General features: G+C 35.1%; 1 protein-coding gene across 1 annotated transcript in view; it reads right to left on the bottom strand.

Moving 5' to 3' along the window:
* SEMA3E (semaphorin 3E) overlaps positions 1-18,690 on the bottom strand; it is a 320,546-nt gene that overhangs the window by 30,352 nt on the left and 271,504 nt on the right. The window contains exons 6-11 of the mRNA XM_058297096.2: positions 9,918-10,037; positions 8,449-8,591; positions 7,392-7,506; positions 6,923-6,992; positions 3,490-3,634; positions 1,314-1,536 (exon numbers count right to left, since the gene is read on the bottom strand). Of these exons, the coding sequence (XP_058153079.1) occupies positions 1,314-1,536; positions 3,490-3,634; positions 6,923-6,992; positions 7,392-7,506; positions 8,449-8,591; positions 9,918-10,037 (816 nt within the window). The remainder of the gene's footprint in view (positions 1-1,313; positions 1,537-3,489; positions 3,635-6,922; positions 6,993-7,391; positions 7,507-8,448; positions 8,592-9,917; positions 10,038-18,690) is intronic.

Raw genomic sequence — 18,690 nt, 5'->3', positions numbered from 1 at the left:
AAATTTCTAGAAAGTAGAGGAATGCTTCTTTATTTAATTCTTTAATTTTTAAAAGTATTATTGGAGAAGCCTAAGCAAGGATATTCACATCACATCTTGTATCTGGGATTTGGGCATATGTGAATGTCTCCTCAGAATTTTATGTTTATGATTACAGTTAGGTATGACAGAATGCTCATGGATGACAGAGTGAAATTATGAATTGATTTGAATTCTTCACTTTTAACATATTCATTACACTTTGTTTTGTTAAGGCAGGATATTTAGTTGAAGTTTTACCTACATTATCTGCTGCATCATGATGTTATTCTAACAATTCAACTACAGAAATTCCAAGTTCTTGATTAACAAAATATAGATTTGCAAACCTCTTCCTATTTATGTTACAGCAAACAAATGGGTAGCAAATGCCATAGATATATGTAATAAGCCCTTCTGCTCAGTGATTAGGTTAAAGCCAAGTTAAGGGAAAAATACCTCCTAGGGGATTAATAATTTGTATAAACTTTATAAACATATACCTCATATATAAACTAAAGAATAAGTGGATGGTTGCTAAATGAGATTGAAAATTGATCCTAGCTCTGGTAATGCCTTGCCTAGCAGCTTAAAGCATATCTAAACTTTTTCTTTTTGATTTTTATTCTTAATAATCAGTAATCTTTATGGAATTTATAACAGCTAGCTTGAAAAACTTTGACTAACATTTGCTTGTTGTTAAAAATGCTTGATTCTGATGAGGCCTGATAGGCACTGTTGTAATTATAAATTTAGGTGAAGCTACAGTCCCAAGTAGTTTGTAAAAGCTTGAGGCCTCAGTGAACAACCAAAGATTGCCACAAGGTTAGGGAACTGCCAGGAAAAAACATTTCCCTGTAACGGCATCTTCTTTGCACTATGAGAAGTTGTACTTGGAACCAACCTTATTCATCAACATCAATTATTCATGAATTCATTATTAAATTAATTAATTAGTTCAAATATATTATTGACAGTGTATCTAGAATTGTGTGCTCTAACAGCCCAAAATCCTTACTTCTATTACTTCAGCATTTCTCACATCTGAAACTAGGGTGACCACATAATTTATTGCCCAAACTAGAAGGTTTTTAAGAATGAAAGTGGTGATAGTACTAACTACTCCCCAATAATAGGCAAAAACTTTGTTGCAGTCACAAGAGGACTTTAACGCTCTTTCCCCTTTCTAATTAGCTGTGTGCAAATGAGCCAAAGGGAAACCAGATTTATTGATAGGTACTTTATAAAATACTGTAAAAGTTATTGGTTTTAAAGTCAATTTCTAACCTCTTTACCTGTTCCAATAAACAAGACATCATATTGGCCATCCTCAGCTTCTACTCGATCCACTGCTAATTGTTTCAGGTTATATTTTCCATCTGTTTTTACCAGAATTGGTTTTTTGTGGGCAGGTTTTATGGGCTGATACATCAGGGGATGGCTTCTTGCAAATCGGATGGCATCATCGGGATAGTCTTTGGTGGTTTCATACCTCCCTCCATTCACTTTGCTGGCACACTGGAAATGCAAGCGGATCAGACAAATATTTTGCCTTAAATTCTAAACAGCAAATTGATAATCAACTACAAGAAGAATTATGAGCATTGAATATGTTAACTAACAGTATCTTTAGAAATATTTAGTAACTATTTATTAATATTCATGTTATTTCCCATAGTCTCCAAAATTTGTTTTTTTACTTGTAAATTACAGTTTGAAGGCAAATAATCTATCGTTCATTTCAAAACAAAATGTTAAATCTTCACTCAATTAAGGATCACAACTGCACAAAATAGCTTTTTCATTATTGAAAATATGCTAATATAATAGGTGATGGTTCCAAAGCTCTCCGATTATAGAATTTTAGTGCTATCAGCTAGAAATCTATTCATATTTCTTCATTGTTAATTACTGAGGGAAACCACCTCCTCTCTGTTCTACTTCTGTAAATCTGTATTATTTTTGTATTGACTAGACATGATAAAATGTGAAAATCAGAAATATTTGCTATGACACATCTCATTTCTTAAGTTACTGACTCTAAAATTCAATATTCAGTAGTACCTTTATAGTTACTCCTTGAAACACCTTAAATTGTGTTGATCCATGCATGTTAATAATGCTCCCTCATCTAGCATATACTCCTGCAGAACTAGCAGCAATTGTGATGATTTATCTTGATAAAAATTTTCTACTTTAGTGTATAAATACAGTAGTTTGTAATCAGATTCCACAAAGATGGCATTTTAATGATTTGTTTTTAAAAAACACTCCATATTTCTTAATTTGGCATGAAGTTTTCACTTGAGCATATTGTCATGATATATAATTGGAAACATTTTTGACCAGTCTGGAAGCAGTTGAGTAACCAGTCACTTCCTCCAAATCTCCTTTAAGACCATGTGGTTTCAAGAAGAATTTCCAGCAAAGCCACAGGAGTGGGATTTCTCCATTAAAATTTTAATTTTAATCAATAGAATGAAATAAAACATACTTTATGCCTTACTGGAGGTAATAATTTTAAGCTAGTGAGAGAAAGATAGAAATGGTAATGCCTTACACTTGTTAATGGAGTTAAGGTTTGTTTCCACTTTGGTTTTTGCAGAAACATTTCTACTTGACTTGCAAATAACTGTAGACTCAGCATAGTGATGGGATTTCACCAGCTGCTGGAAAAAGTGTAGACGTTGATTTGCATGACACGTTAAATGTTCTTCCATGGCCCCCATAGCACATACAATGATTCTACATTTGTCATGTGCTCACAGGACACAAGATGCAAAAGGATGATGATAACACTTTTTCAACTCCTGTGCAATTAAACGTACAAAAGTTTGAAACAGCTAAAGAGAAACTTAATAGCACCAGGTCAGAAGCAAAGCAGTGGAGCTTCCTATACTTTGGCAACATTTCTGGATTGGCACTTTTCTCTTAACAAGGCCAGCAAGCATGTTAAAATAATGTGCTAGGTATTCTGAGGAGACAGAGAAAAACCTTTTTAAAACTTGCTAAAATGAGAAGTAATGAAACCCGGCATTGGGAGGCTGACTCAAATATTAGAAGAAAAAAAGTTTGAACAGTCTCTTGCTTTAAAGTCACAGAGGTGCTAATTCTTTTGAAGAACTGGGTGAATTTGATGCTCATTTTATTGAATGTTTCTCAGTTTACCCATGCCCTTAATAATAAAATTTTAGTTGGAGCTACTTAGAGACCCCAAATATCAATGATAATTTATACTTTATAATGCTGCAAAGATGTACCCATTATAGGTTAAAGTCTTTTCATTAAATAAAAAACATGCAACTTGATGTAAGGAATATTTCATTACCACGCAGATAATCAAGCATAGTTTTAGATTTAGAATTCCTTAATTGTTAATCTGTATTTTTGTAAAACATATAAAACAGTGAACACAGTATTGCAAAAAAAGTCTTTAAAAATAAGAATAATTTGTTAAATGCCTGAACTTACAGAACCAGGTCTTGGGTATGGGACTTTTCCTTCATAGAGTGACCAGTGGTATTCAGGGCCTTCCTTATGAGCATATGGTCCATTAAAGGCTGCCCGGATGTTGGACATGTGATAGACACATATAGCATGCCCTCTAAATACATTACTGAAAAATACAAAAAAAGATAATTATTATTCTGGATCTCACTAGAGATCACCTACTCACACTCTCCACCTATAGAGTTGAGAATCAAGTCTTTTGGGGTGGGAAAAATTCCATTCTCTTTTGTACGAAATATTCTAGAAATATTAACTATTACAATATTTCAAGTATTGAAACTCCAAAACTTACCATTTCCTTAAGTGCCAATTTATCACAATTGAAAATTATATAGTTAGAATCACAGATGTAATTGTGTCACTTCACTCTATTATTGCTAATCTTATATATATATATATATATATTTAAATTGTGGGGATTGAAGGATTGAATTATTATTATTTTTTAAGATTATTTATTTATTTAATCCGACACCCCCTCCTCCCCCGTCTATTCTCTGTGTCTATTTGCTGTGTCTTGTTTCTTTGTCCGCTTCTGTTGTCGTCAGTGGCACAGGAAGTGTGGGTGGCGCCATTCCTGGGCAGGCTGCACTTTGTTTCGCGCTGGGCGGCTCTCCTTATGGGTGCACTCCTTGCGCGTGGGGCTCCCCTATGTGGGGAACACCCCTGTGTGGCAGGGCACTCCTTGCGTGCATCAGCACTGCGCATGGGCCAGCTCCACACGGGTCAAGGAGGCCCGGGTTTGAACGCGGACCTCCCATGTGGTAGACGGATGCCCTAACCACTGGGCCAAGTCCGCTTCCCGCTAATCTTATATTTTGTTTTCATACTTTTTATTGGAGAAGAGTTGGCCTTGGTATTTGAAAAAGGGTCTTTTCCAATGGAATTATTCCTTTTAAGGTTTTATCTCATTTTTTTTGTTGTTCCATCTTTGGAGTAGACAGTGTTTTCCTAATCACCATGCTATTAATATGGATACAATTTCTACTTAGATTTATTAGATTCCTCAGTGTATATGATCTGAAGAATGATTCAAAATTCCATGAAAATGTTGGATTTTGTTCCATTCTTAAGTTTGGTGTACACAGACATTAATAATCTTGCTTTCTATTCCCTTCTCCAAATCATGGAACATGTGCTACAGTAGAAAGATGACTGGTCTGAAGTAGGTTATCTTAGGAGAATGATTTAAAAGACATAAATTCCTCATCTCCAGGACTAGAAATAAGTGAAGTGATTTTCCTGATAAAAGTTTTCACTTGGAGAGGATGAAAACAGTTCACTAACTGCTGCAAGTTTTACTAGGGGCATTTGTAATCATATTCTGCAAAAAAGGTATTTTTAATAGTTTCTGTAAAAAAAATATGGCCACATTTCTTAATTTGGCATGATCTGATTGAACTAATAACATCTCTCCTCCTAGTTCCTTATTGTGAGAATCAAAGTAGTTTCAGTTTGTGAAAGAGGTTTGCAAAATGCAAAGTTCTATATAAATATAAAATATCCTACATTCTGAGACACCTGTAGAACAGCAGTTATGTTACTGTCTTGGGCCATTAACTCACACATGTTATACCACACCTTGAAGCAATTGGAAATGTATGGGATACTGGGAAAACCAGAGATAGTATCTCAATTAAGGTGGCAGTAAAACTTTGATCACCATTTAAAAAATATCAACCTGTATATCAGGTCACAGCTGGGAAGCCTTTTCTGCAGATTTATGTATAAATTGAACAGTCAAAATCAAAATTATGGAAGAAAACCATGTCTTGTTTTTCATTTCTCAAACAACTTCATTATGCTTTAAATAGGAAAATATTTTATAAATTGATCATACCAACTCAGAAAACTACACTGATTATCACATAATTTGTATTTATCATATAAAGCCACTGAAGTGCCATATAATGTATAAATGTTTGACTGGCATAAGGGAGAAGCTGAAGTAGAAAAAAAGGTGAGGGCCCATGGACTGTAATCATTACCAATTTATATTAATTATTTTTCTTTACATCAGGGAATAATTGATAGGAAAAAATTGTTTTCATGTTTCTCTCACGAAGAAAAGGTCTTTTTACAATAGCAGGATACTTGTCCAAAGACCTTTATTATTCTTTTCAAAGGAGCAGTAGAAAACATCTGCTGATGATGAATACAAGCCATTATACATTTTGTCAAACCTATCAAACTGTGTAAACTATAATGTAAACTATAGTCAATGGTTAGTAGCAATGCTTCAATATATGTTCATCAATTGTAACAAATACCACACTAAGGAAAGATGTTGTTAATGGGGGAAAGTATGGGAGAGGGAGGTCTGGGGCATATGGGAAAGCCCTATATTTTTGATGTAACATTTATGTAACCTAAAGCATCTTTTAAAAAAAAAAAACTCAAAAAAAAAATCACCTGCTGAAAATCTAAATGAGCTTGTGGAATAGTGTATTATTATATAATAATGGTCAATGCAAAGCAAAGGAGGAACTGAGTAATATCATTCTATCCCTGTCAAGGGAAGTGAGGTCTACTCTCTTTATTACTCATTCCGGTTATTTTACCAATAATCTGCCTTATTTGGAAAAATATTCAGGAAATTGTATATGTAAACTTTGAACCAAAAGTGATTCTTACACTAATTTTTTCATTCACATAACAACACCTATAAAATAACATTTTATTAATTCTTAAAACACTCTTCCAAGCATACAAAAATAAAAGGGACAATTAATAAAATATATTCCCTAACAGTTAGTGACAAATTTAAACATGGAGGACACATCATGAACTTCACTAATTATCATAAATTTACTATAAATCTACTACATAGGTGCAGGGCAGCTAGGGTAAAGGAATTAGTACAGCGTTTTGTGATTATTAACCAAGGAATGCTTCTTGGAGATGGAAATTGACAAGGATTGGAGAACTGACAAAAATCAGTATGGGGAGAGAAGACCATTTTAAGCAAGAAAAGTGAGTAAATAAAAGCACAGTGATGGGAAATAGTAAAGTGGACACTGGGATCTGTCAAACTATTATCTTGTTAAAAACAGCATTAGAGAGCTCAGAGGAAAATTTTCCAATAGTGATTGGGTATCAATCTTAGTTTGCAAAACTTTATACGACAAATTAAGAACACTGTCTTAGACCATGTAACATGGACAAATTTTTGAGAACAATTTTTTTCTGCTATAGATTATAGAAGGGGAAGAGATTAGGATACTGAGCAGAGGAGGATGCTGGAGTGACACAAACCAAGATGAGTAAGGGTCTGAATTGAAATGACAGTGACAAATGAGTCAATAGTATTTCCAAGTTATGTGCACAGTTCAGGGGAGGCTGTGAGGCAACTTTTGTTTCAGATTGTATTACCGACCATATAAATTAGTCTTACCTGGTAGTATTAAAGAGTCCAAATAGCACTGGGTTCTTATGATCTCTGGTATGTAGCAAAAAAACATCCTCTGCAAAATTAAAGACCATTACATTACTTAGTGTCTCTAGGCCTCTTTGCATGTAAAAACTATATTGACATTAATATAGTTTCAAAACCTTTAAACATTTTGAGATATAAATTTTTGATGTAATCATACAATCAGTAAAATCATAACAGACTGAAAATTTGGTTGTTCTGTTCTCCATGTGCTGAGCCACATGGACAGAACCAGAAGAACCCATTTAAGCTAATGAGATGGGCCTCTTTTTGTTCCTACAATCCCTGGCCCCACCACTTGGATCTGGCTAAAATGAAAAGAAGAGAAACTTGCTCTAAATTACAGAGGTCAGAAATGGTAGAAGACACTGAGGGTTATAGAAAGGTATGCATATCAAAGAGTAACGTTTAATTCTCCAATTATATTTACCTAATTCATCAAAGTAAGTATCAATTCCATTCATTCCTGGTACTGAGCAAACTAGTCTTGCTTTTAGAAAGGTGCTCCACTTATTCACCAGTATTCTCTGCCCTCCCACATCATTCTGTGAAAAGCAAAAGTAGGCAAATGGGTATCAGAGTAACTTTTACTATTACATGTACAGATGCCAGAAGTTATAGCTTTTAATGAAGCAATTTAGAAAATTTAGCATAATAATCAAATAATACCATAGCTGAAATTCCCCATAAAACTTTTTTCTGAGGTTCTTTTATTCTGCCTCTTCAGTGTACTTACACACTGGCTCATTAAATCTATGTTTCAGATTATTAACAAATATTAATATAGTGGATTTTATGATACAGTAGCTTTATTATTTTATGGATAAATAATTGCCTATAATATGAATAGATGGAAACATCTATTCTGCTTTCCTTCTTTAGTAAGGGAAGCTTGAAATACACATGCACACATACACACTATAGGTATAAATATATGTCCATGCATACATACATATATAAAAATTTGATACGTATCTTCCTAAATTTCATAGTAACTTCATATTTGCAGTATTTTTAGCATTCTTTAATACATTTTGGTACTTGAATTTGTTTTTAATATTACCAAATGATCTGATTACCCAACAAATTGCATGTGCTTTTTCTGTGTGATATCAGAATCAACCGAATTATTGAAGCATACTCATGGAAAATATTTAGAATGTGAACTAAAGCCAAAAAAAAAAAAATTATTTTGGCTAAATTCTTTAAAAAAATAGAGCTCGAACTTCTGTGTGGGAAGAGATAAAACCTATATTTCTTCCTCATATAGCTTCAAAAATGGGGGAAAGCATACAAAATGTAAGGCTGTTTAAATAAAACTTCCACTATATATGAAGTATAAATATTAGTATAGTAAATGCTAATTTTAGACTGCCCACAGAATACTGGAAAATGTTTCACACTGGAGAGTTGCTATAAAGGTATCAAAAACCTCATCAGAAATTTTGAAAATGCAAGCTTAATGTGAGCAAAAATGCAATCCTCACCACACAAAGTCTCCCCACTCTGGTGTAAATTGCATGGGCATTGTTTTCTGCCTCCTGGGCCTTCTCAGTGAAAAAGAAATACACTTTGTTGTCATCTCGGTCATCATTGTCAGGAATCATATATAAACCTACAAATTTTGGTTCTATACAAAGGAAAAAACAGAAGAAAGAATGAAATAGATAGTATGCAAAATGTAAAAAGATTATTCTGTAACCTTAGTTTTACTCTAAATCATTTTATGAAGAAATAAAACATTCACTTTGAAAAATTTTACCAAACATTTAAAACCATGTAGAGACCTCCATTTTATCTGTGAATCAAAAGTCTATTTAGAAATGGTACAGGAAAATTTAATTGGGAAATGTTTAGGGAGGAAAACCAATTTCAAACAATTTACATTATAGACTTAAAAGGCATTCAAAGAAGGACATGTTGAGGCATCATGATAATAACAGCCATAAATTTCCTCTCATTATGTATAAAAAGACAACCAACATGTATATAAGTAGCATATTTTAGTCAAGAGGTCTATCATTACAAGTTTTTTTTTAAGATACCCAGGAACGAATCAGGCAAGACTTGTGTGGGAAGCCGGTGTGCAACCACTGGGACATACCTGCTTCCCCGAGTTGGTTTTTTGACTGTTTTGTGCTGTTTGTTGTTTTTTTTTTTTCAGGAGGCACTAGGAACTGAACTTGGACCTCCCATGTGGGAGGTGGGCACTCACTGCTTAAGCCACATCTGCTTTCTGTCACTAGTTTTTAAATTCATAAGTTATCTACTAGTCTAGCTTATAAAACACCAGTTTCATTTTCAAGTGGAAATTTTATTTTCTTTAAGTTACTCAGTTTGTAGTCAAAGGTATTTAAGTGAATGGATTTTAGTTGATATGGTATGTGAAGTATTTTAACGATATTATGTAACAAAATAAGACAGTGTATTGAAGCTCAATAAAAATGAAAATTTTGAAAATGATGAAAACACTCACCATGAAATGATGTTGTAATGCCTACATATACCACACACAATTAATGATGATTCCCTTACAAAGAACTGTCAATTACTTTCTTAAAATTTTACTTGTTTCTAAAGTGAAATAAGATTCCATTAAAACAAGTAAAGCAAAGCAATCAATTCATCAAAAAAATATCCTAATGGATGCATAGACAAAACAACGTACTGGATGAAATTGTTACTTTTCATATGCTTGCTAGTTTTCTTCATACGAATTCTGGTTTCTAATCACCTCTGTGAAAGTAAATTGCTTTTATAATTAAACCAGTCAGTTTGACATAGGGTGGTATACGTTTGTATAATATTTTAATTCTAGAATATTGCTATTTAAACATCGTGAATTTTGTGAAACTCTAAATTATATTTTTATTATCATCAATATGGCAAAAGTTTCCCACGTGTTCTAGACTTGTTTTCAATCCTGATTTACATACTCTTTTCTCTTCAACCCTACCTTTCAACAGGCGTTCATTATCATGCTCGGTTCGAATGTGGGTCATTCGGCCCATGCTCCGGAAGATTGCAGCATCTCTGCCCCAGTAGTCACTGTAGAGTCCAGCAAACAATTCACTACCTAGATGGAAGCATCAATTAACGATGAGTCAGTGTTTCAGGATCTGAGGACAATGTGTAAACTAGGATTACATTAATAACACCAAGGTTTATGTGTATACAATTTTACAAATTAATACTACCATGATTAAGGGCATTGACAGTGCAGCCAGACCACCAGGGTTGGAATCCGACCACTTACCAGCTGTGTGAACTTGGGGCAAGTTGCTTAACCTCCCTGTGCCTCAGTTTCCTCAAATACAATTGGAGATAGAAGTAGAACTTACCTTAAAAGGATAGTTATGAGTAAAGCACTTAGAACAGTAGCTGGCACAAATTTATCCCTATGGAATTGCTCCATAAATAAATAATCTTAACCTGGAATAACCCTACTTTATTAACTTTATCTTTTTTTTGTTGTTTTTTATTTTATTTTTTATTTCCTCCCCTTCCCCTCTCCCACCCTGGTTGTCTGTTCTCTGTGTCTATTTGCTGCATCTTCTTGTCCGCTTCTGTTGTTGTCAGCAGCATGGGAATCTGTGTTTCTTTTTGTTGCTTCATCTTGTTGTGTCAGCTCTCCGTGTGTGTGGCACCATTCCTGGGCAGGCTGCACTTTATTTCGCGCTGGGCGGCTCTCCTTACGGGGCACACTCCTTGCGCGTGGGGCTCCCCTACATGGGGGACACCCCTGCGTGGCACGGCACTCCTTGCGCACATCAGCACTACATGTGGGCCAGCTCCACATGGGTCAAGGAGGCCCGGGATTTGAACCGTGGACCTCCCATGTGGTAGACAGACGCCCGAACCACTGGGCCAAGTCCGCAGCCCCTATTAACCTTATCTTAACCTTCATATCATCAATGCTTTATTTTATTTTTTATTAAAAGTATTATAAATGAACTAACTCAAATCCTTCTTATAACAAGAAAAGTGCTGCCAGTGACATAATCTTAGTGTGAAAATCACAAAGTCTCACAAAATTGAACATAATCTTTGGCAGTTTGATATTTTTGATGAATTCCAAAAAGAAATATTGATTATACTTGTAAACTGGTCTATTCCTCTGGGCATGATACCCTTTGATTGTATTAAATGCAGAGATTCCACTTTTACTTGATTAAATTAAGATTGGGTTTTGAAGGAAGCAGACTTGGCCCAATGGATAGGGCATCCGTCTACCACATGGGAGGTCCGTGGTTCAAACCCCGGGACTCCTTGACCCATGTAGAGCTGGCCCATGCACAGTGCTGATGCACGGAAGGAGTGCTGTGCCACACAGGGGCGTCCCCTGCATAGGGGAGCCCCACGCGCAAGAAGTGTGCCCTGTAAGGAGAGCCGCCCAGCGTGAAAGAAAGTGCAGCCTGGCCAAGAATGGCGCCGCACACACAGAGAGCTGACACAGCAAGATGACGCAACAAAAAGAAACACAGATTCCCATGCCACTGAGAACAGAAGCGGACAAAGAAGAATACACAGCAAAGGGACAGAGAGAACAGACAACTGGGGGGGGGGGGGAAGGGGAGAGAAATTTTAAAAAAAAGCTTGGGTTTTGATTTGGCCATGTCAGTAGGATGCTGAGTCCCTACTCCTTGGTGGGCAAACATTCACACAGAAAACAATATGGCAGAGGAGAAAGCTGAGTTTTGATTCTGTAGCCCAGGGAAAGAGCTGAGCCATTCACCTGATAGTTTACATCTGGCCTTGTGGAGAGAGTAGAGCAGCTGAGCCCAGCAGAGACAAGCCCCGGGAAGAGAGAGAAGCCTTATGCCAATGCACAGCCTTGAGAGGAAGAGGAAGGCTGAACCCTCATAGAGACCGGCAGCCATCTTTCTCCAACATGTGGCAACAGACTTTGGTGATGGAAGTAACTTACTCTTTATGGCCTGTGACTGTAAGTTCTACCCCAAATAAATACCCTTTTTAAGAGCCAACAGACTTCTGGTACTTTGCATTAGTACCCCTTTGGCTGATTAATACATAATCCAATCAGTTACCCTTTAAATATGTGTTAAGTGTAATGGCTCAGTCACATAGGAAAGACATAAAAAAGTTCAGAACATAATCAGGCAGTCAAGAGAATGAATGATAAAGTTAGCTGCAGCCTGCAGTGGAGTCTGCTGTCTTAAAATTAGACTTGAACAATTATGCAAATTTCTGCAGAATCTAGAGGAAAGACATTAGCTTGACTTTATTTTTCATTTTTATTTTTTTTAAGATTTATTTATTTTTATTTGTTTCTCTACACTTCCTCCCTCCCCACCCCCCCCATTGTCTGCTCTCTGTGTCCATTCACTGTGTGTTCTTCTGTGACCACTTCTATCCTTATCAGCGGCACTGGTAATCTGTTTCTTTTTGTTGCGTCATCTTGCTGTGTCAGCTATCCATGTGTGTGGCGCCACTCTTGGGCAGGCTGCACTTTCTTTCGCACTGGATGGCTCTCCTTATAGGGTGCACTCCTTGCCCGTGGGGCTCCCCTACGCGGGGACACCCCTGCGTGGCAGAGCACTCCTTGCGCGCATCATTACTGTGCATGGGCCAGCTCCACATGGGTCAAGGAGGCTGGGGGTTTGAACCATGGACCTCCCATGTGGTAGGCGGATGCCCTATCCATTAAGCCAAGTCCACTTCCCTAGCTTGACTTTAGAACAAAAAAGAAAGACATAAAATAGCTTATGAGACCAAAAAATAAAAAAAACAAATAGAAAAATGACATAAGGTTATCACATGAACCCTGGAAAGAGTAATACCTCTCAGGCATAGGGGTTTTTGGCTCTCTTTTATCAAAATGACAAGAAAATGACACCACGTTACCCACTAATGATGTCAGGAGGACTATCTTGGGATGTGCAGCTTGGGTATCCAATACCAGGCAAAACTATATGGCCAATAAGCAAATGATAATAGCAGATCACTGGGGAGAGCAACTTCAATTTAGGATAGTAAAACTATTTTCTTAGAAAGTGTCATATAGCCTTGGACTGGTATGATTAATTTATAGAGTTGATGAGTACATTAACCTGACAGTATTAAAGCTTTTCTGTTCACTTTGGGAATAATAAATGCACACCTGATATTTAAAGTGCTTTGAAAGTTAAAGATAATTAACAATTGATTGTGGGCGGCGGTCTTGGCCCGGTGGTTGGGGCATCCGTCTGCCACTTGGGAGGTCCGCGGTTCAAACCCCAGGCCTCCTTGACCCGTGTGGAGCTGGCCCATGCGCAGTGCTGATGTGCGCAAGGAGTGCGGTGCTGGGCGGGGGTGTCCCCCGCGTGGGGAAGCCCCACGCGTGGGGAGTGCGCCCTGTGGGGAGAGCCGCCCAGCGTGGAGGAAGGTGTAGCCTGCCCAAGAATGGTGCTGCACACACGGAGAGCTGACACAAGATGATGCAACAAAGAGAAAAAACATGGAGTCCCGTGCTGCTGACAGCAACAGGAGCAGACAAGACGGGGCAGCGGATAAGACACAGACAGCGGGCAACCGGGGTAGGGGGGAGGGGGAGAGAAATAAATAAATCTTTAAAAAAAAATTGATTGTGCATTCAATTAATTAGTTGTATTTCCAAGTAACTCACCTAATTAATTTTTGTTTTCAGATTAATTGTGCTAATAGTGAAATCACTTTCAGGGTTAGAATTATTAAAGTTTTAGGTATAAAAATTTGACCAAAATATAAATAGAATTCAGCAGAACCTGAGATTCCTATATAAATTGTATTTATTAGAATTTTTAATTGAGTAAAATATTTTCCTAAGGGCAAGCTTTTAACACTTTTAAAAACTTCAATAGAATATATTAGTAGAGTTTAATTTCTGAGAAGTAATGAACAGAGCAGTAAGTAAAATAATTTATAAGGGAGTTTAGTTACATTTGATCTGAGGTAACTGAACATAAATTCTTAAAGTGATTATTGTTTTGTTTTATCCCATTTTAAAATAGACATATAAATTGAACTCAAATGTTAAATAAAAATACATTTTAGATACATTATGCTTATAAATAATTATTTATGTTTTAAAATCATATTATCCTAAATATATATATTATTTCTGTTCACAGAGTTCACTATGAATGCTTAAAACTACCTAGGGTACAAATAAATAAAATCCAGATTTCTTGCAAAGAAAGAAAAATAATATCTAACCTATATATTATATGAGGGCGTTTATGTATACAACATTCTCAGCAGAGAAAAAAAAATCGAGTGTTTCATTTCCATTTATATTTCCAGTCTCACTCTAATCCCTAATGTAAATGATTCTTGATTCTTCTCTGATTGAAGTTGCTAACATATGACGGGGTAAGAAGTATATCTCCCTTGTTTGAAACCATGGAACACACTTTTTTTTTTTTAAGATTTATTTATTTATTTCTCTCCCCTTCTGCCCCCCCCACCCCAGTTGTCTGTTCTCTGTGTCTATTTGCTGCATGTTCTTCTTTGTCTGCTTCTGTTGTTGTCAGTGGCACAGGAATGTGTTTCTTTTTGTTGTGTCATCTTGCTGTGTTAGCTCTGTGTGTGTGTGGCGTCATTTCTGGGCAGGCTGCATTTTCTTTTGCGCTGGGTGGCTCTCCTTACGGGCTCACTCCTTGCGCGTGGGGCTCCCCTATGTGGGGGACACCCCTGCATGGCATGGCACTCCTTGTGTGCATCAGCACTGTCACTGCACATGGGCCAGCTCCACACGGGTCAAGGAGGCCCGGGTTAGAACTGCGGACCTCCCATGTGGCAGACGGACGCCCTAACCACTGGGCCAAGTCTGCTTCCCAGAACACACTTTTGATAATTAAATATTTAATTAGCTAATAGTCATATATGTCTATTAAAGAGGTATTTTTATTTTGCTAGAAATTGTAGCCATTGTAAAGGTAATCTTTACCAAAAAAAAAAAAAAAGGTGAAATAAGGTTATTTTTATATAATTTCTCTACTTAAAAACCACAACAATAAAAGAGAAAATACAAAAAACTAATTTCAGGGAAAGAATATGTATGTGTGAGCATCCTAATTTGCTTTTCTACCATATCAAAATTTCTTATTATTATTACATAGAAGATTGTCTTAGTTCTTAGGAGAATACATGCTGAAGTTATTGGTACTTAGGGCATGATGTCTACAACTTACTTTCTAATTGTCAAGGAAAAGAAAATGTGTGTGTATGCACCTGTGGGTATGTGTTTGGATGTGGAGAGAGAAAGAGGGTTAGTGAGGGAGGGGGAGAAAAAGGGAAAGGGAGAGGGAGAGGGAGAAAATGAGACAGAAAATTAACAAATGGTGAATCTACGTAAATGGTATATAGATGTTCATTTTACTTCTCTTTTACTTGTTTCATATTTGAAAATTCTCAAGAGAATCAGTTAAAAAAGTACGTATTTGTTGAATTTCCCCTATATATATCAACTTATGTTCAATGAGATGTGTGCTAATACAGAAAATGACAGAAAAGAAAGATGCTTTGTATCTGGCCTTAAAACTTATAATTTGCTATAAAAATTTTTTCTCAGAACACTTCTTTAAGTATATCATGGTCTTTGGTAGTAGAATGGGAAAAAACAACTTAATTTATATCAAAGTCAATTAGTGCTCTCTTCACCAGAGATTTTATATCTATTTATGAAGAAAGGGTATTCTGAGACAGGGGATTTAGTCTGTGCTACTAAAGTATGGATAAAAGAGGGTAATGCCAAAATCATGAAAATGGTTTGAGAATCATCAGCTTCTAAAGCAAAAAGGGCTGAGTTGACTCTTAAAAAGAGTTCATTAATATTGAAACACCAGAATGAGGGTTTTCTTGAAATATTTTTGAAATTATTAGTTTAATTATATTTCCAATCTAAAGTATAAAGGCCATTGTGGAAAACCATTCTGAACAAAACTTATTTTTCTAATCTAATGTGGCCTGGGCTGAATATTTAATGCATAATTGGTGCAAAGAGTAGAGTTTTAAAAACTGTAACATTTTTCTATTTCTTAAATTTTTAATATTTAATTTAACTTAATTTATTAAACTATTTTAGAACTTTGCTATCTGAAAATAGTTTTATTGTGAGAAAAATATGGCCTTTGCATGAATTCCATCAAATTCTCTCTACTTACCTTCATTTGAACGCTATTTTGAAGTTCCATTTGTTTTCCTCAACTCTACAAAATTGACAAGCAAGTAATTCTTGTAACCACTAGATGGCAACCCTATGATATCAAATAATAAATCCAGGGCAGGCTAACTTCACAAAGGAAAATGTGATATATTACCAATTTTATACAATTTCCCTTTTTTGTACACTGATAAAAGAAAATAGTTTGTGAACAATTCAAATAACATCATATGAACTGTATGACTTAAACTTCAAAGAATCTAGACAGGTGTTAAAATCTAAAGCTATGTAAACTGAACCAAATGTGTTTCTGGGAAACATTAGATTTCCTTCAGAAGGGAAAGATTCACCTTTTATATCTTATCATCAGTGTGAAGAACAAAAAATAAGTTCACTGTTATAGATAATCAGGATGGTTGACCAAATACCTTCCTAAGAAAAATAGGAAAGTTAACACATGAAAGAAAATTACATTAGAGTATAATGCCTGAGGCACAAATATTACCTGATAGTAATTAAATGAGGAAATATGCTAAACATCATTAGAATAATGTATACAATTTACAGTAAATACAAGGTTTCTAAATGAAGATAACTTGTAAAATTATAACGATTGCTATAGTTAGAGAATCACTAGTTTGGTATTTTACAGAGTGCAAAAATAACATCTGTGTAAATCATATTTTTGTGGATTATAAAAGAAAAAAATTCATGTATGGACAATTTATACAATTAAATACATTTTAGGGTTTCAATAATAAGAATAAAATTAACCGAACTTAGATTTCTAAACCTATAGGGACCTGATATTAATACATTATCTTAGCCATAAGTTTAACTGGTACCTAATCTATTTTGCCATTGTGAATACAGAGAACCTACTAGATTTTTATGCCATATATATTTTTTCATTGTTATATAAATGGTGTCTGGTGGTAATTGATGTTCCTTATAATTTAAGTGGTCAAGTGTGGTTTTAATTAAAAGAAAACCCATTTGCAGAGAATTTTGACAGGTGAATGTAACTCACTGTCTTGCTCAACAATAGTCTCTACACACCTATAAAAGAATACCAGAAATAGCTTTGAATTGGGAATCTGGCAAACTGAATCCCTAGCTCAAAGTCTGCTGGATATCTGTAGGAACAGACAGACCTACATGTGATTTCTTTAATCTGCCAGTCTTTTCTGTTCACTGCTGCCCTTTTGACTAGAATTCTTTACCTCCCTTCCTATCTCAGCTTTCATTAACCCAAACAATGCCCACTTTTCCATGAAGCCTTCCCAGAACAAACTTTGGTTAGCTTTTGTTCCTAGTACCATCATGGCTTCTTTTGCCTCAGTTTTTCATAGTGCTCATCTATATTATTTTAATTGACTCCTTATGTGTTTACATTATGCCTCACTGTAAGCTTCTAGATGAGTCATATATTCTTTTTCCTATATCTAGCACAGAATCTGATATACAGAAGATATTCATGAATGAATGGTATGACGAAGAAATAAGCTAATTCATCCAAAGCTCCTTTCAGAGGTAAAAAAGCTATGAAATGCAAGGAAAAAACATGCAGGGTTAGATTCTAACTTTTCAAAATTGCTTCAGGAGGAAAATGCTTAAAGAAGGAAAAAGTTCTTAGGATTAATATGAACGATAGAAAATTTTGAAACTTTTGCTTCTTGAGGAGCTTATGTTATTTAATCATTTTATTCATCAACTCAAAGATCCACTTCTAGTATTCGTTCCCAATAGTTCCAGCCCCAAGGACAATGCACAGCAATTGGAAGACTATGCCGACACTAAACTAACTGCCTAAATGAAAAAAAGTCTAGGTAACAGAATTTCTCTTATCTGGATACCTGACTAACCATTTCACATTTTAATTCATGTTTGTATTAATCTACACTTACCTTCAAAATAACTCATAGCCTAATATTTTTCTTTTTGACTTATTTTTTATTTACATATGCAAAAACCTGCAATTCTAGCAACTAGTTTTGTACTTTAAGTATTAAATATTGGTTTTGTTCAAGACATATTAGCTGAATTATGTAAAAGATGATGAGATATGACAAATGCTGACTTCTGAAGATTATTTGAAAACAACAAAGACATAAATTATAGCATCAAATGGTTCAATATTACCAATGTATTTTAATCTATATAATAAAAAACATGGTCACTTATTAATTAGTATTAATATAATTAATAATAGTTCATATTTTCAATGTTTCCCTGGAAGAAATGCTATAGAAATAATAGTAAACTGAAAAAATATTCTTGGTGGACCTTTCCTAATTTTATGTTGTATGTGTGTATATGTTCCTATTCAGAGCATACAATTTACAAGTTATAGGATATATAAAAAGAAATCCATTATAAATAATTCTAATTTAAATGTGTAATTAAAATATTTTAATTTTTTTACAATGCAAACTCTAATTGAATTTCAAATAAGCATTTTGCATTGCCTTAGTATTTTATCAAGGAGCTTATCAAGAGCTTTGTTAATTAACTCTATTTGAGCTTTCTGTCACCATATTGAACATGAAGATTTTAATTGTTCAGGGAGGAAAATTCACAGTAGTTT

Source organism: Dasypus novemcinctus, chromosome 5 (assembly GCF_030445035.2).
Source record: "Dasypus novemcinctus isolate mDasNov1 chromosome 5, mDasNov1.1.hap2, whole genome shotgun sequence".
In the NCBI taxonomy this organism is placed as follows: domain Eukaryota; kingdom Metazoa; phylum Chordata; class Mammalia; order Cingulata; family Dasypodidae; genus Dasypus; species Dasypus novemcinctus.
Note: the sequence above shows the minus strand (reverse complement) of the source record. Positions and strands in the feature narration are given on the sequence as shown.